This window comes from Pristis pectinata, chromosome 3 (genome assembly GCF_009764475.1).
Source record: "Pristis pectinata isolate sPriPec2 chromosome 3, sPriPec2.1.pri, whole genome shotgun sequence".
Taxonomy (NCBI): domain Eukaryota; kingdom Metazoa; phylum Chordata; class Chondrichthyes; order Rhinopristiformes; family Pristidae; genus Pristis; species Pristis pectinata.
Window position 1 is genome coordinate 24,549,897 of NC_067407.1, and position 18,525 is coordinate 24,568,421.

At 42.3% G+C, this 18,525-nt stretch overlaps 1 protein-coding gene across 1 annotated transcript in view; it reads left to right on the forward strand.

Annotated features, from left to right (window-relative positions):
- urod (uroporphyrinogen decarboxylase) overlaps positions 1–17,428 on the forward strand; it is a 51,633-nt gene extending 34,205 nt beyond the window's left edge. Inside the window, exons 8-10 of the mRNA XM_052012929.1 lie at positions 9,353–9,453; positions 16,981–17,047; positions 17,127–17,428. Coding sequence (XP_051868889.1) covers positions 9,353–9,453; positions 16,981–17,047; positions 17,127–17,291 — 333 coding nt within the window. The 3' untranslated portion in view covers positions 17,292–17,428. The remainder of the gene's footprint in view (positions 1–9,352; positions 9,454–16,980; positions 17,048–17,126) is intronic.
- Positions 17,429–18,525: the final 1,097 nt, after the last annotated feature.

Below are 18,525 nucleotides of genomic sequence, written 5' to 3' on the forward strand. Positions count from 1 at the left end.
GGCAGCATCCTTGTAAATCTCCTCTGCACCCTTTCTATGGCTTCCACATCCTTCCTGTAGTGGGTGACCAGAACTGAGCACGGTACTCCAGGTGGGGTCTGACCAGGGACCTATATAGCTGCAACAATACCTCCTCGGCTCCTAAATTCAATTCCCCAGTTGATGAAGGACAATATGCCATATGCCTTCTTAACCACAGAGTCAACCTGTGCAGTTGCTTTGAACATCCTATGGACTCAGACCCCAAGATGCCTCTGATCCTCCACACTGCCAAGAGTCCTACCATTAATACTATATTCTGCCATCAAATTTGACCTACCAAAATGAACCACTTCACACTTATCTGGGTTGAACTGCATCTGCCACTTCTCAGCCCAACTTTGCATCCTATCTATGTCCCGCTGTAACCTCTGACAGCTCTCCACACTATCCACAACACCCCCAATCTTTGTGTCATCAGCAAACTTACTAACCCATCCCTCCACTTCCTCATCCAGGTCCTTTATAAAAATCACAAAGAGCAAGGGTCCCAGTACAGATCCCTGAGGTACACCACTGGTCACCGACCTCCACGCAGAATACGACCCTTCAACAACCACTCTTTGCCTTCTGTGGGCCAGCCAGTTCTGGATCCACACTGCAATGTCCCCTTGGATCCCATGCCTCCTTACTTTCTCAATAAGCCTTGCATGAGGTACTTTATCAAATGCCTTGCTGAAATCCATATACACTACATCTACTGCTCTCCCTTCATCGATGTGTTTAGTCACATCCTCAAAAAATTCAATCAGGCTCGTAAGGCAGGACCTGCCTTGCCAAAGCCATGCTGACTATTCCTAATCATATTATACCTCTCCAAATGTTCATAAATCCTGCCTCTCAGGATCTTCTCCATTAGCTTACCAACCGCTGAGGTAAGATTCACTGGTCTATAATTCCCTGGGCTATCCCTACTCCCTTTCTTGAATAAGGGAACAACATCCGCAACCCTCTAATCTTCCGGAACCTCTCCCATCTCCATTGATGATGCAAAGATCATCATCAGAGGCTTTGCAATCTCTTCCCTCGCCTCCCACAGCAGCCTGGGGTACATCTCATCTGGTGCTGGCGACTTATCCAACTTGATGCTTTCCAAAAGTTTCAGCAACTCCTCTTTCCTAATATCTACATGCTCAAGCTTTTCAGCACGCTGCAAGTCCCCACTACAATCCCCCAGATCTTTTTCCGTAGTGAATACTGACGTAAAGTATTCATTAAGTACCTCCGCTATTTCTTCCAGATCCATACACACTTTCCCACTGCTGCACTTGATAGGCCCTATTCTTTCGCATCTTATCCTCTTGCTCTTCACGTACTTGTAGAATGCCTTGGTTTTCCTTAATCCTGCCTGCCAAGGCCTTCTCATGTCCCCTTCTGGCTCTCTTAATCTCCTTCTTAAGCTCCTTCCTATTAGCCTTATACTCTTCCAGATCTCTAACATTACCTAGCTCTCTGTACCTTTTGTAAGCTTTTCTTTTCCTTTTGACTAGATTTATTATAGCCTTTACAACACGGTTCTCGTGACTCCCCTGTCTCATTGGTACATGCCTATGCAGAACTCCACACAAATATCCCCTGAATATTTGCCACATTTCTTCCATACTTTTCCCTGAGAACATCTGTTTCCAATTTCATCTTCCAATTTCCTGTCTGAGAGCCTCATAATTCCCTTTACTCCAAGTAAACGCCTTTCTAGTCTGTCTGTTCCTATCTCTCTCCAGTGCTAACATAAAGGAGATAGAATTATGATCACTATCACCAAAATGTTCACCCACTGAGAGATCTGACACCTGACCAGGTTCATTTCCCAATACCAAATCAAGCACAGCCTATCTACATATTGTGTCAAGAATCCTTCCTGAACACACTTAACAAACGCCACCCCATCTAAACCTCTCACTGTCTGGAGATGCTAATCAATGTTTGGGAAATTAAAATCCCCTATCACAACAACTCTATTCTCACACCTTTCTAGGATCTGCTTCCCTATCTGCTCCTCAATATCCCTGTTACTATTGGGCAGCCTATATATTTAAAAAAAAACACCCAGTAAAGTTATTGACCCCTTCCTGTTCCTAACCTCCACCCACAGAGACTCCATAGTCAGTCCCTCCACGATGTCCACCTTTTCCACAGCCATGACACTATTTCTGATCAACAGTGCCACTCCCCTACTCTTTTGCCTCCCTCCCTGTCCTTTCTGAAACATCTAAAACCCGGCCCTTGAAGCAACCATTCCAGTCCCTGAGCCTTCCAAGTCTCCGTAATGGCCACCACATCATAGCTCCAAGTATTGATCCAAGCTTTAAACTCATCTGCCTTGTTCACAATACTCCTTGCATTTAAAATAGACACATCTCAAACATGTCTGAGCACGTCCCTTCTCTATCACCTGCCTATCATACCTACTACTAGCTTTATCTATTTGAGAGCCAAACACCTCTTCCCCAGTCTCTCCAGTTCGGATCCCACACCCAACAATTCTAGTTTAAACTCTCCCCAGTAGCCTTAGCAAGCCTCCCTGCCAGGATATTGGTCCCCCTGGGATTCAAGTGCAACCTGTCCTCTTTGAACAGGTCATACCTGCCCCAAGAGGCCCCAATGATCCAGAAATCTGAATCCTTACTCCAATCCCTCAGCCATGCATTTAACCTCCTCCTCATTCTGTTCCTATACCCACTGTCACTTAGCACAGGCAGTAATCTGGAAGTTACTACCTTAGAGGTCCTGCTCCTCAACTTCCTTCCTAATTTTCTATAGTCTTTTTACAGGACCTCATTCCTTTCCCTACCTATGTTGTTGGTACCAATATATACCACGACCTCTGGCTGTTCTCCCTCCCCCTTCAGGGTATCTTGGACACGATCTGAAACATCCCGGACCCTGGCGCCTGGGAGGCAAACTACCTTCAGAGTGTCTTTCCTGCATCCACAGAATCGCTTGTCTGCCCACCTAACTATAGAGTCCCCTATCACTAGTGCCCTCCTCTCTCCTTCCCTACCCTTCTGAGCCACAGGGCTGGACTCTGTGCCAGAGACACTGCCACTGTTGCTTCCCCCAGGTAGGCTGTCTCCCCCAACAGTACTCCAGCAGGAGTACTTATTGTCAAGGAGTACAGCCACAGGGGTACTCTCTGGCACCTGACTCTTCCCCTTCCTCCTCCTGACTGTGACCCACTTGCCTGACTCCTGTGGTTCTGGTGTGACCACCTGCCTATAACTCCTTTCTATCACCTCCTCATTCTCCATATTCATACCTCCTTAGACATTCTGATGACTGCTTTGATTCCAGTTTTAATTAGACATTTTAATACATCTGCGTGTTTTATAGAGATCAAAGATTATATTGACCTCACCTGATTGGAGTATGTGCCTATGTATTTTAGTGTACCATAATTGTGATATTCAGAATTGTATATACTTTGGTCTTCAGGCCAATACATGCTGAAAGGGAAATCAAATTTGTTGCATAAATAGCTGCACAATCTCAGTCTGTTTCCTATAATCAAAGTGTAATTTACCAAGGAATTTCCCTTCTCTTGTACTAGTAATTGACTGCATATTTGTAGCCATGCACATCTTCCATACTATTCACTAGTTTAGATCTCTCTTCTGTGAACTGGTTTAGTTCCAACTGGTGCCCAATGCCACCATGAAGAGAGAGAGAGGTCATTCTCCCATATGGAGGTTGATGAACCCTGGTTCATGATATTGAGGTATAATTTAAATGGACTAACCATCTTAGCCAAAAAAGTAATTTGATAGGCTTAAACAGTTAAATACGGAAGATCTTTTGTTCCTCCCCATTATCTATAATTCCCATCATTTCTGTCTCAACCTCTTCATTTCTCTAACTAGCTTCTTCTGCATTCTCCCTCCTTGCCCCATAATGCCATCAGCTACATGGGCTAGAGTGTGGGGAGGACAGATTTCCTCCCCAGAATCTGCTGGTCCTCCATCATTAAGGCCTGTTTGTAATGAAGTGCCATACAAATGCAAATGGTGGCAAAAGAAAAGCAGCTGCTGGAGGAACTCAGCGGGTCAGGCAACATCTGTGGGGGGGAAATGGACAGGCAATGTTTTGGGTCGAGACTTTTCATCTGGACAGTCCAGATGAAGGATTTCAGTGGTCCATTTCCCTCCAGAGATGCTGCCTGACCTGCTGAGTTATTCCAGCAGCTTGTTTGGTTTTTTTTTGCTCCAGATTCCAGTTTCTTATCTCCAAATTGTGGTAGTATAGCTATCCTTTCATCTCAATGGATGGGAGAATCTGACAAACTAACTTCACAGGTGATAGAAAATAACTTTTACACTAGCCTTTGGATCCATTCACAGAAACCTTTATCCACATTTTAAAGGGAGAAAATTGTATGCCTAGTTATCTTGCATAAATGGGCCTTCATTTTCAATCTATCTACCTTCGAAAGTCATCTTAGGATTGCTTTTCCAGCTGTAACTTTGATTTTTTTTTCCTTTCCAATTCTCCAAGATTCTGGTCAGTGCTGACTTTTTGAAAAGCTACATTAACAAAGAAGTTTGAGTTATTTAGCCCATATTTTAAGTCTTGAATCTGCCACTCAAACTAACAAACATTAGATTAAGGTATTACTGAATAACAATATAACCTTAAATTTTAAAGTTTGTATGTGTGCAGGGATCAATTTAAAATGAGGAATAGTATCAAACAGTCATTTGTTTCTTCTGAATGGAAGTGGAGCTCTTATTTTTTTTCCCATGACATGGGCCATCGAGTCCAAATGGAGAGACAGCAGCTTTCATCACATTCAACTGGAGGCCGTGGAAGACACAGTCTGGGTGATGTGTCAACATGTGGAGCAGGTGCTGCCAAAGCCAGAAACGGCCTGCACTCACCCTGCCAGCCAGGGTGCAGCCCCAAGCCACATCTTGGTGCTGAGCAGCTGCTTTTTTCACCCCTGCCTGCCTAACACTAGCCCTGTTCCCCTCAGTAACAAGTTTTCTGCCTTGGAAGCTGTTGAGGGGGGTGACCTGCAGGAGCCTAGCTGCACTTACCAGGTCTCTGGCACTGGGACTGGTACTGCTGCTCAGAAGGGAAGGGTGGGAAAGAGACATGCAGTAGTGATAGGGGACTCGATAGTCAGGGAAACAGATAGGAGGTTCTGTGGCAGTGAGCATGAATCTCAGATGGTATGTTGCCTCCCAGGTGCCAGGGTCTGTGATGTCACTGATCGGGTCCACAGGATTCTTGAGCGGGAGGGAGACCAGCCAGAAGTTATGGTCCATGTTGGCACCAACGACATAGGTAGGAAGGGGGATGAGGTCCTGAAGAGTGAGTTCAGGGAGCTAGGCAGAAAATTGAGGAACAGGACCTCAAGGGTAACAATCTCGGGATTGCTGCTGGTGCCACGCGATAGTGAAGGCAGGAATAGGAGGGGGTGGCAGATAAATGCGTGGCTGAGAAGTTGGTGCAGGAGGGAGGGTTTCAGATTACTGGATCATTGGGATCTCTTCTTGGGAAGGTGGGACCTGTACAAAGAGGACGGGTTACACCCGAACCAGAAGGGGGCCAATATCCTTGCGGCGAGATTTGCTAGGGTGGTTCGGGAGGGTTTAAACTAGTTTGTGAGGGGGAAGGGAACCGGAGGAGTAGGTCAGAGGAAGAAGGGGATGGGGAAAAGTTAGATCAAACAGGTAGAGAGGCTTTGGGGAAGGAGAAGCAGAATACAGGCTAGAAAAGTAGTAAGGTAGATGGACTGAAGTGTGTTTACTTAAATGCAAGAAGTGTCAGGAATAAGGGGGATGAACTGAGGGCTTGGATAAGTATGGGGGACTATGATATCGTGGCTATTACTGAGACGTGGCTGACGTCAGGAGAGGAGTGGATATTGAATATTCCTGGTTTTCGGTGTCCTAAGAGGGATAGGGAAGGGGGGAGAAGAGGAGAAGGGGTGGCGATACTGGTCAGGGACACTGTTACGGCTGTGGAAAAGATGGATGTTGTAGAAGGATCATCTCTAGAGTCCGTATGGGTGGAATTAAGGAACAAGAAAGGAGCAGTTACTCTACTAGGAGTATTCTATAGGCCCCCCGGTAGCAGTAGAGATATAGAGGAGCAGATTGGCAGACAGTGTTTGGAGAGAAGCAAAAATAACAGGGATGTTATAATGGGAGAGTTCAACTTCCCAAATATAGACTGGAACCTGCTTAGTCCCAAAGGTTTAGATGGGACGGAATTTGTTAAATGTGTCCAGGAGAGATTCCTGACGCAGTATGTTGACAGGCCTACTAGAGGGAATGCCATGTTAGATCTAGTTTTAGGAAATGAACCGGGACAGGTGAAGGATCTATTGGTGGGTGAGCATTTGGGGGACAGTGACCATTGCTCCATAACCTTTAAAATTGTCATGGACAGGTGCAGAGAGGACAAGAGGATTTTTAATTGGGGAAGGGCGAACTATGAGGCTATAAGGAGAGAACTTGGGAGTGTAAATTGGGATGTCCTTTTTGAAAGAAAATGTACCATGGAGATGTGGTTGATGTTCAGGGACCTTTTGCAGGATGTTAGGGATAAATACGTCCCGGTGAGGCAGAGAAGGAATGGCAGGGTGAAGGAACCGTGGGTGACGAGAGAGGTGGAACAACTTGTTAGGGAGAAGGTAGCATACATGAGTTACAAGCAGCAAGGTTCAGACAGGGCCCGTGAGGAATATAGGGTAGCGAGGAAGGAACTTAAGAAAGGGCTGAGGAGAGCTAGAAGGGGACATGAAAAGGCATTGGCTAGTAGGGTTAAGGAAAATCCCAAGGCCTTTTTCAAGTACATGAAGGGTAGGAGGATGGCTAGGGTAAAGGTAGGTCCGATTAAGGACAAAGGTGGGAGAATTTGCCTGGAGGTGGCGGAAGTGGGAGAAGTTCTCAATGAGTACTTCTCTTCGGTATTCACCAGGGAGAGGGGTCTTGATTACGCGGAAGGGAGTGCTGGTAGGGGTAATGTTCTCGAGGTTGTAGATATCAAGAGAGAGGATGTGTTGAAGTTGTTAAATAATATTAAGACAGATAAATCTCCGGGGCCTGACGGGATTTTCCCCAGGCTGCTTCGAGAGGCTAGGGAGGAGATTGTTGAACCGCTGGTAAGGATCTTTGAGTCCTCGTTGTCCACGGGGATGGTGCCAGAGGATTGGAGGGTTGCGAATGTTGTCCCCTTGTTCAAAAAAGGTAATAGGGATAGACCAGGGAATTATAGACCGGTGAGTCTCACGTCTGTGGTGGGTAAGCTGTTAGAAAGGATTCTAAGGGATAGGATTTATGAACACCTAGAGAATCATGGACTGATTAGGGACAGGCAGCATGGCTTTGTGAAGGGAAGATCTTGCCTCACAAGCCTGATAGAGTTCTTTGAGGAGGTGACCAGGAAGATTGATGAGGGCAGTGTGGTGGATGTGGTTTACATGGATTTTAGTAAGGCGTTTGATAAGGCTCCTCATGGTAGGCTTCTTCAGAAGGTCAGAGGCCAAGGGATCCAAGGAAGCTTGGCTGTGTGGATTAGGAATTGGCTTGCATATAGAAAGCAGAGGGTTGTGGTGGAAGGAGTGCCCTCGGATTGGAGGGCAGTGACTAGTGTCCCGCAGGGATCGGTTCTGGGACCTCTACTTTTTGTGATATTTATAGATGACTTAGATGAGGGGGTGGAGGGCTGGGTTAGTAAGTTTGCGGACGAAACTAAGATCGGCGGTGTTGTGGATAGTGTGGAGGGCTGTCGGAGCTTACAGAGGGATATTGATAGGATGCAGAGCTAGGCTGACAAGTGGCAGATGGAGTTCAATCCGGAGAAGTGTGAGGTGGTACACTTTGGAAGAACAAACTCCAGGGCAGAGTACTGGGTAAATGGCAAGGTACTTGGCAGTGTGGAGGAGCAGAGTGATCTGGGGGTTCATATTCACAGTTCATTGAAAGATGCCTCACAGGTGGAAAGAGCAGTTAAGAAGGCCAATGGGATGTTGGCTTTCATAAATCGCGGGATTGAGTTTAAGAGCCGCGAGGTGATGATGCAGCTTTACAAAACTCTAGTTAGGCCACACTTAGAGTACTGTGTTCAGTTCTGGTCGCCTCATTATAGGAAGGATGTGGAGGCGTTGGAGAGGGTGCAGAGGAGATTTACCAGGATGCTGCCTGGATTAGAGTGTATTGAATATGAGGAAAGGCTTAAGGTGCTAGGGCTTTATTCACTGGAAAGGAGGAGGATGAGAGGAGACATGATAGAGGTATATAAAATATTGAGAGGAATAGATAGACAGTCAGTGCCTCCTTCCCAGGGCACCAATGCTCAAGACGAGAGGGCATGGCTTTAAGGTTATGGGTGGGAGGTTCAGGGGAGATGTCAGGGGGAGGTTTTTCACCCAGAGAGTGGTTGGTGCATGGAATGCACTGCCTGGGGTGGTGGTGGAGGCAGATATATTGGACAGGTTCAAGAGCTCGTTGGATAGGCATATGGAGGAGTGTGGGATGGGGGGATATGTGGGAAGAAGGGGTTAGGTAGTTTGAGGGTGGTTTGATGGACGGCACAACATGGTGGGCCGAAGGGCCTGTTTTGTGCTGTATGGTTCTATGGTTCTTCTATGGTTTGCAGGCAGTTTCTCCATACTAGGCCAGGGGTGAGTCATTACAAGAGGAGCACCATTGGAAAGTAGGGATTATGCCAGGTTCCCAGTACATAATCAGAGCAGATGAGTTCTTTTAAAAATAAAGGGGGGGGGGGGGTATAAACGTGAGTTTTGATTGGATGACCAAGAGCACTGTAATGAATCAGCACGTTGTGGTGTAGCACCAAGCCTGATGCCAGTGTATTTCTGTCATGTGTACAACTTTAAGTGCAAAGCAAGTTTCTTTTTCTTGCATTCCTTTTAAGTTGAGACCGGATCCTTCATTTGATACAAGAGCCCCCAGGAGAGAGAGGATTATATACTAGAGCAACTGGTCCAAAATAACACTTCATTCAGAACCAAAATTGTTGAGCTCATGGGCCAGAAAATCCAATTGGAATTCAAAGCAAGGCCAATTTGTTAAGCAAAATAATGCAACTGTAGAGAATTTTTTTTGCAACTGAGGCAAAATAATCATGTACAATTCATTTCCACCTTGCCTGTGGTGGAGAAAAGTAGAAATGATGTACCTGTTTTCTATATAGTGATTTAAATGGAAATAGAGCTGCAGTCCATGTGATTATGCCTTTGAAATAATTTCCTGTACAACTTGGCTGAGAGAGTTCCCAAAGTTTATTCCTCAAATATGAGGTTTGCTCATTTTCCAAATGACATGGGTCAGTATGTTTTTTTTTCCAGATTGTGTTTGCAAAGGATGCCCATTATGCCTTGGAAGACATTTCGGATTCTGGGTATGAAGTGGTGGGGCTAGACTGGACTATTCGGCCTAAAATTGCACGGTAAGCAGAGCAGCAATTAAACCAGCTTTTGAAAGGATATAATTTGCCAGACAAACTACTATCATAAAAGATTCAAATAGTGGGGATTTAAAAGTCACTGAGCACAGCAATACTATTTTTGCACTCTTAACCACCACCTGCCACTCCAAAAATTGCAAGAATGAAAGTTCTACAATTAAGTTTAAAAATTTTAAATAAATTTGTATGCTGTGCAATTCAAATGTTAAGATCCAAGTTTTCAATGGTGCAGACTTACTCAGACACCACTTTCACGACTTTCTTTGGGCCCTGATCTGCACATCACATGAGAAGGTGGAACATCATTAGCCTGATATTACTCAAGACTAAACAAGTTGTATGCCACATGCACTCCATTATGTACCCCTCTGAACTTGTTGAATCAAAGCTGAGGCAATAACAGGATGGATGGTACAGGAGATAATAAATACACTGGCATTGGTTGAGCAATGGTGGTGGATGGAAATCCAAAACCATTTTGAAGTTTGAATGTAGTTGTAAATAACTAGTTTTTGTAGAGGCAGAAATTAGGGTTTTATTCCTTTCCGTTAACATTGTTCTACCCACACACCCATTCCAACTTCTCATTCCTTTGCTTCCCTTTTGGCTGGTTAATTTTGGAAGCTTCAATTTCTCCCTTTGTGCCACCTCCCTGTCCCTACCCTCCTATTCTGAGCAGTGAATCCCTCCATGTTTGGGTTTTCTTTACTGCCTTATAACTTTTCAGTCTTTGATTAGCAGAGAAGAGGGTGTGGGAATTTCCAATGAGCAATCTTCATACGCCTCTGGTTCCAGATTAGCATTGACATAGGCCTGGAGTGCAGATCACACACCCAATGCAAATGTGAGCCAGGAAAATGAGTGTAAAGAGTAAGCAAACATGGGGGCGAAAATAATAGATTAAACAAAACACAAAGAGCAATAAAATAGCTTTGTTTTTGAAGCTTAGTGAGCATTTTAATTATTCAGTTTAACAAGAAAACAGACCACTAAACATCAAGGGGTTCTTTGAGGAATGGGTCTTGTATATATTTGGGGGTGGGGGGAAGCAAACTTGAATTACAGCAGAATAGTCTTTCTGCTTTGTTAGATAAGTGGCTTGTATTCAGAAAACAAAGATAAGACATCCATATAAATAAACAAAAATATTTATTCAGCATTTAACCCATTCAGGATCCAAACTTTGAACAGGTATCAGCTATCTTCAGTAACAGCAATAATGTGGGAAATTAAAGTGCTCTTTCATCAATGTTAGATTGTTGTGATTAAATCCTTTTGATAATTATTAACCTACAAATAGAAGCAATAGCAGCAAATGATACATTGAAAGGCAGAGCAAAGGTAGCCACTCTTTGCACTGAACTCAACCAAAACTATATGCAAGCAAAAAAAGAAACTGCTAGAGAAACTCAGCAGGTCAGGCAGCATCTGTGGAGGCAAAGGGATGATGAATGTTTCAGTTGAAGCCCTGCATCAGGACTGGTATCTGATAAGAAATATATACCTTGTCCCTTTTTGAATATAAAATGGAACCTGCACATTTAAAAGCAACTCCCGTTTGGGGAAAGAGGAATGAAATTGTCATATGCTGGTTCAGGTAGGATAATATCATCTGAACTCTTAGTTAGATAATTATAACTTGTGGAGTATGCAGGATTGTCCTCTGGTTTCTCCTGGCTGGTCCTGTTGTATCTCTTGACTTGTTTCTTACCATCCTCGCACAGGAAGTAATACTCCACAGGAAATTAAACAGTCATGATAGCAGCAATTAGCAGTAGTAACATAACAGCTGCTAATACTTAAGTGACACCTTTAACATAGCAGAATTTGAGGTGTTTCATGGAGAAGTAACTAATATAAAATAATATGAGCTAAACCAGTAGCAAGGAAGGAATCTGGGGGAAGATGTAAGAGGTGTGGTAGATCTAGGGATAAATGGCAGAGGTAGATGGGAAGTTCAATTTAAAAAAAAATCAAAAGAAGCTGGAATTGTTCTACGTTCTGGCCAACATTCATCATAATCCAACACCTAGCTTGGCCATTTATCTTGCTGCTTTCTATTTTGGACATAGTTGCTTACAAACTGTCACATTTGTCTATAAACCAACAACACTTTAAAAAGGCACAGGTTAATCGTTTAGTCTGCTTTAAATAATAATCCCTTTGGATGTATGTAAATGGCAATAAGAATGCAAGTCTTTCACCTCTTAACCATATTCATCAGGGACACTCAGATAAGATATCTTTATTAGCCACATGTACATCGAAACAAGTGAAATGCATCTTATTTGCGTCGTGTTCTAGGAGCAGCCCGCAAGTGTTGCTATGCTTCTGGTGTCAACATAACATTCCCATAACTTCCTAACCCATACATCTTTAGAATGTGGGAGAAAACAGGAGCACCCAGAGGAAACCCATGCAGACACAGGGAGAACGTACAAACTCCTTACAGACAGCGGCCGGAATTGAACCCGGGTTGCTGGCGCTGTAATAGCATTGTGCTAACTGCTACACTACCATGCTGTATTTGATATTTTACAACCACTTGTGCTAGAGATTGCCCAAAAAGTTGAAAGCTACCATATACTGAATGGTACATGCATGCTAAGAAACTGGTTTCAGCTCCTCCCAATTTATTCCACTTAGGAATTTTATAATTGAGATAGAAAAATGTCATTGTTTGTAGGGGCTGAATTTGAATCCAAGCTCCAGATATTTAGACTGCAATTCCTTCAATAATGAGGTTGCTTTAATAAGTACTGTAAAGTATAATAAATTCCTGATCAAGTGGGAATTTAACAGGGAGTTACTGTAATGTGTGGTGGAGCATCCTGCACAATTCCCTTTGTCCTTCACTACCTTTTTAAAGCCCTTTTGTGCTGTTGTGGCCTTTGGGTCCTAGCTGTAAAATGTTGTTTTTAAAAAGGCATAACTAAAATATGTCACTAGTACTAGTAGTCTTAATGGGTTTGGGAACCATTACTGAGCAAATTAAATTTTTTGTAAATAATTACTTCCTGCCAAATGCACCTCTGGGAAGGTGTGGCTGCCAACAAACCAAGCACCTGTCCAACCTTATGGCTAGTAATTCCACAGAGCCTCCAGTCAAAGTCTGTTTCAGTTCTTGTGGTAGCGGGGTAAGGTTGTGGAGAAGTTATTGTGGGCTATCTTTCAGGACTGTGAAAGAACTCCAGCATTGTGCATGCAAGATCAATAGCATTTGCTTGGTGCTGAAAGCTTCTGAACCAAGTTAGATCTTTAGCTGTAAATATTTGAAAGAAGAAACCAACTTTGAAATTAATTACTGCTAGAAACAACAAAGGTCTTCAATTCCATATTTGATGATTTCACAGTTCAGTGGTTAACCAAAATAAGGAATGGGTTAAAGAATCGGTGCTGTGCAACCTCTCCATGGCATGCATTTTCTAATATGGATCTGGTAATAAGGTAGCTAATTTGATCAAAATATTTCCTTTAAATGTTTGTTTTCCTTGCTGAGCAAGCAGTGGGAATTTCGAACTGTATATAATTCAACCAGGATGTGACAGTGCAGAAAGATCTGTTAGGCAATCCTCATTTTTACTGTTCAATATCTAATCTAAACTTCTAGAGGAGCAACAGAAGATCCAATTGTGGGAGAGTCTTGTATTATTCCATAGGAGAATATCAGAAGTAGAGCTAGGGCTTGTAATCATTTCCAGAAGCAGATATCTCTTAACCGAAGCTTGTACATGAATGAATAGCATGAAAGGATGATGTTACAGGTGAAAAGTATCCTTTGAGCTAGAGTGTACATCTACAATAATAATGACCTACTTTTTTATACAGCATCTCAGCAAGCTGATGTGTCAAAGCTCTTCACAAGGAGCCTAGTCTGATTTGAAAATTGGCATCCTATCATTAGGACAGGTAACCAAACAGAAAGTAGAATTTAAGTGTTTAAGGAAAAGTGATAGGAAAGTTCAGAGAAAATTCCACTGTTTGGCCACCAGTCACTGAATGAAGGCAGTTAGATGCACAAAGGACAAATTGAACAACCGACTGCTTGTAGATCTGGAGGAGCCGAGAGGTGGGGAGGGATTTGAGCACAATAATAACCATTTTAAATCTGAGTTAAGGGCCAAATAATCCCCAAGTAAAACATGAGAATGGGTGAACTAGTGCAAGTCAGGATACATTCAGTAGAATTTACAGAAAGTGGAAGATACAGGTAGGTCATGAGAATACAGAAGTCAATGTAGGATACCCACTTTATTTGGGCAAAAATAAAATTCTGTACATTATGAAACTAGTAGATGTTTTCAACTGAGATAATTGCATAGAAACAAAGTTTCAAAAAGTGACGGTACAAATATTTAGAAAACAAAACTAATTAAAATATTTCCTAGACCCTTGATACAGATCAATAATTGGCAAGGTATTTGAGGAAACCGTTGCATTAACTTGCTGAGTGATATTTGTATGTGGGTGAGGTGATAATCTTGCTTACCACATTTTGTGTCAATTTCGGAAACAGAGCTGAAAACTGAATTAGTTTTGGGGGGAGGAGGAGGAAATTGGTTAACTTAAAGCAACCTATAGTCTGAAGAGATAACAATCACAGGCAAACTCAATACATAAGAGTGCATTTATGTAACATGGCTATTCACAACTTTATCTATTAATAATCTAGCCAAACATATTTAATTAACAAGTGGGTCTAAACTTGGGTTCTTTCATCTGCAGATGAAAGAACTCATCTTTCTCGCAGGCTGCTGAGCTCCTGTTTCCATTTTTGAATTTAAAAAAAAGTTTGTATTTACTGTATTTAAAAAAAAAACATTGTACTTGCCCTGGCATATCTAGGTCAATTGTAGAAACAAGTGAAGAAAACATTTCTTTAATGCAGGACTGAAGTGTTTTTTTATCACTGGTGCAACCTCATGAGGCCAATTGCTCCATTTAATTAGGCATATAAACATCAGTAATTTCCCTACACTGCCAGCCATATTGTGCTTCATTTCAATCTGTTCACCTGTGCCTTGACCTCCTTTTGGGCCAGCAGCTTTTTAGTATCCCACCTTATTATAGCTATCTTTCACTATTTTTTAACTTGTTTAGCAGCACTGCTTCAAGTTCACTTAGCCCACTGATGTGCCTCCAGTATGAGGTGTGGATCCTTTCCCATTTGATGCATTTAATATATTGATTATTTAACAATAATGCTGCAGAATGCAGTGTCTGTTCATCATACCCCCCACAACTGAGCACACTAACTGGATTAAGTCAGATCTTTGTTTTGGCTTTTCCAATTAAAAATCCAGTATATCTGATGATGACTTGATCCAGTTATGGAAATTGAAGTTTCCGAAATGTCACTTACTCAGGCAGTTATGAAAAGTTGGGCAGGACATTTTATTACTGTATGGAAAAAGATAATTTGACTCCTGTTTTGTAATGACTCGGTGATAGGCCTACTTAAGAAAAACTGATGCCTAAATATAATCATGAGGCTTGTTGTTAAGAGTTGACTGCAAGGTAAACAATGGTTACTTGAACTAGCCCTGAAATTCCCTGAGGCTTGGTATTAATTTAGTACCCCTCTTCTTAAATGTTGAGTTAATACAACTGGGATGCAATGGTAAAAGAAGCTGAAAGAACTTGGTGGGTTAGGCAGCATCTGTGGGGGGGAAATGGACGGTCAACATTTCAGGTTCAGACCCTTCACCTGGACTGAGAGTACAGGAAAAGTAGCTGGTATAAAGAGGTGAGGGGGTGGAGCAAGAGCTAGCAAGCAATAGGTGGATCCAGGAGCAGAGGGGCAACAGGCAGATGGAGGTGGGAAGAGCGGAAATAGTGACAGAGACCGGGAGGGCCTCAGCCCAAAATGTCAACTGTCCATTCCCCTCCAAGTTTCTCCAGCTTCTTGTTTGTTGCTCCAGCTACCAGCAGCTGCAGTCTCTTGTGTCTCCATAATGGTAAGAGGAAACTGATATACAGAGCTGAATTAGAATATTTCTCCTCCATTTCATTTGGCAAAGGTAGCACAGACCAATTACACACCTCATTCACTTGTGTAGATTTTGAACTCAAGTAATAGCAGACCAAAAAGATGATTTACAATAATGGAAACCACCTAGAAATTACAGCTTCCATGTAAGCGGGGCTTTATTTTTATTAAAGTAAAAAGGCATAGAGGTGACCTAGTAAAATACTTTTTAAAAATAGACTGGTCCACTTGTAGCAGAGCTAAAACTAGGGACCATGAATGAAAAACTGTTACTAATAAGAAATCTGCTTTTCAGCAGTTAGAATAGCGGACTTGTTGCTAAAGTCAGTCATTAAAGCACATAGGTTAGATACTTTCCCAAGAATACTTGATGAATCTGTGAGAGAGCACTGAAAAGCAGTGATAATGTTAATGGAATGTGAGGAAAGTGTTGGAGCAAAATATCAGCACAGACTAGTTGCTTCCACTGTATAATCATATGTAATCTTATCTGTGTTAACAAATCTCCATCAGGCCAAGTCAGTGGTCTTGGGAGTAATGAAGGTGGGGGAGAAATGGCCAAAATTCCAATTTATTGTCACTCATTGACCCTGGTGGAAAAGAACATGGGATCAGGTTCGGTGATACACAAAGAATGCCAGCTGACTTTGTTTTTACTGTAAAGTGAAACAAAACTTAAGAGCATAAAAGGGCCTAAAACGTGTATCAAAGTTTCTGTTGGTTTTAACCAAGATAGATCTTCAGGGAAAAATGCAGAGAGGGGATATCACCTCTAGACACTTCCACCATTGAAAGCCTGCAAGGACATCACCTCTGGCAAATGCAGAAGCGTGAAATAGATTCACCTAATAGTGTCATGAAGCAGACATGAGGGAAATGGGCTGAAAACCTGATCTGCCTGTATTTATCAGGGTGTAACAGGGAAGAGACAGCCAGTGGAATAGAAGAAAGGGAAGGATTCAGGCGTTTTTACTCATTTCTACTGCTGCAAGATAAAATGCTGGAAAATCCACACGAAAATTCAGTAATGAAATGGAGGATTTAGCTGTACTAAAATTTAAAGAAAGTTGCATGAAAGCATTTACCAACTATTGCAGTTAGTCTGTAATTGCACCCAAGATCCCAGCAACCTCCCAGAATCCAAATGGTTATTTAGAAGGCAAACAAATTAAGGATTAGTTTTCATATGAGCAGTTAATCCAAGAAAACATTGTTTTACAATGAATCATTTTACAGAATTATCGCAAAAGCCAATTAGAAAACAATATTCCTTTGTCTGAATTGCTGGGATTTTAAAGGTTATTTTCCCATTAACAGCAGGAGTCATAAATCACAATTTCATCTCGCTGTCCTATTCATCCTGAAAGAAACATCTTCTCAATCACTGGTGCTTAAAGATAACACTTTAACAGAGCCAGTCATTTCTGAATCACACCTGCCTCTGACAGTATTTTCCATATTGCAACATGAAGCAGAAGCATGTGGAAATGTAATAATTGTATTTGCTGCTTCTCTTTCAGTGAAAAAACAGGAAGAAAAGTGACCCTCCAAGGTAACATGGATCCCTGTGCACTATATGCACCCAAGGTAAGAAGCAGACCTCTACATTTCAGTTGTGGGGGATACATTTTGAACTCAAATCACAGTGTCTTCTGTTTAAATTTAGGATAAAATAAATGAGATTGTGAAGAAGATGATTGAAGAGTTTGGTACACAGCGCTACATTGCAAATTTGGGGCACGGCATGTATCCTGATATGGATCCTGAACATGTGGCCACGTTTGTGGAGTCTGTACATACATACTCAAGAGAAAAATGCAAGAATGAATAAAACACTTTTAGTATGCAATAAAGTGGAATGGATTCAACATAAACACAAGGAACAAGAAAAAGTTGCACTGAGAAACAGTTGAATGTTAACTGTTGGTTCATCAGGAGAATAGTTTTGACGTGAAATAAACATGTTATTTCAACTAAATATGTTATTTTCTTGGTTACAAAGGGATGGTGATTCTTCTCCATCTGAGTGCGAACAAGACTGTGGAGGAGAGACAGCCAGCCAGAGTTGGCCTCCAAATGGGGACTGCACTTTTGTTACAGAGCAGAAAAATCAGCCCCACCACATCTGTGCTGACCATCAACTACCCATCTATACTAATCTCATTTTTTAGTACTTGGACCACAGCTTTCTATGCCTTGGCAATTTGTGTGCTTGTCCATATATGTGTGTGTCTCTGACTCCACCACCCACTGTATTCCAGATTGCAACCATCCGCTGAGTGGGAAAAAAAACTTCCTCCTCAGGTTCTCTCCGAACCTCTTGCCCCTTATGCTGAATCTTTGCCTCTGGTTTTAGACCCCATTGTTAGGGGGGGAAAGTTTCCTACCATCTACACCCCTCAATTTTGTACACCTCTCATTTTCGCACAAAGTCACCAACCAGATTTTGAAAGAAAATTAATTTCCTTTTGCTAGCCATACATTTGCCCGGGTACTTTGGAAAATCTTTGAAGTTCCTGACAGAGTGAATTAATGATTCAAAAAACTATTTTTGAAAATTATTGCCTTTCCAGTTTCATCACATATGTACCATATGATTTTTCTTTTAAACAACTAATCTGCAATGCATTAGCATTTGAACATCTGGCTGCTTCCTACAATCCATTTCTGTTGGTATTTGGGATAAACTGTGACACTGTTTTAAACAAAATCCTTCACCTCACCCTTATCAAAAGATGAAGGAACATAAGAAATAGGAGCAAGAGTGGGCCATCCAGCTCTTTGAACCAGCTCTGCCTTTCATTAAGATCATGGCTGTTTTTCTACCTCAAGCACTATTCCTATATCCCCCAACTCCCCTAATGTCCAGAAATCGAACCATGTTTTGAATTGGCATAATGAGTGAGCTGTCTGGAGAATTCCAGAGGTTTGTGACTGAGTGAGGGAAATTTATCCTCATCTCAGTCCTAAATAACTTACCCCTTATTCTGAAACCGTAACCTATGGTCTGAGACTATTCCATCAGGGGAAACATCCTCGCTACCTGTACATAGAACAGCACAGAA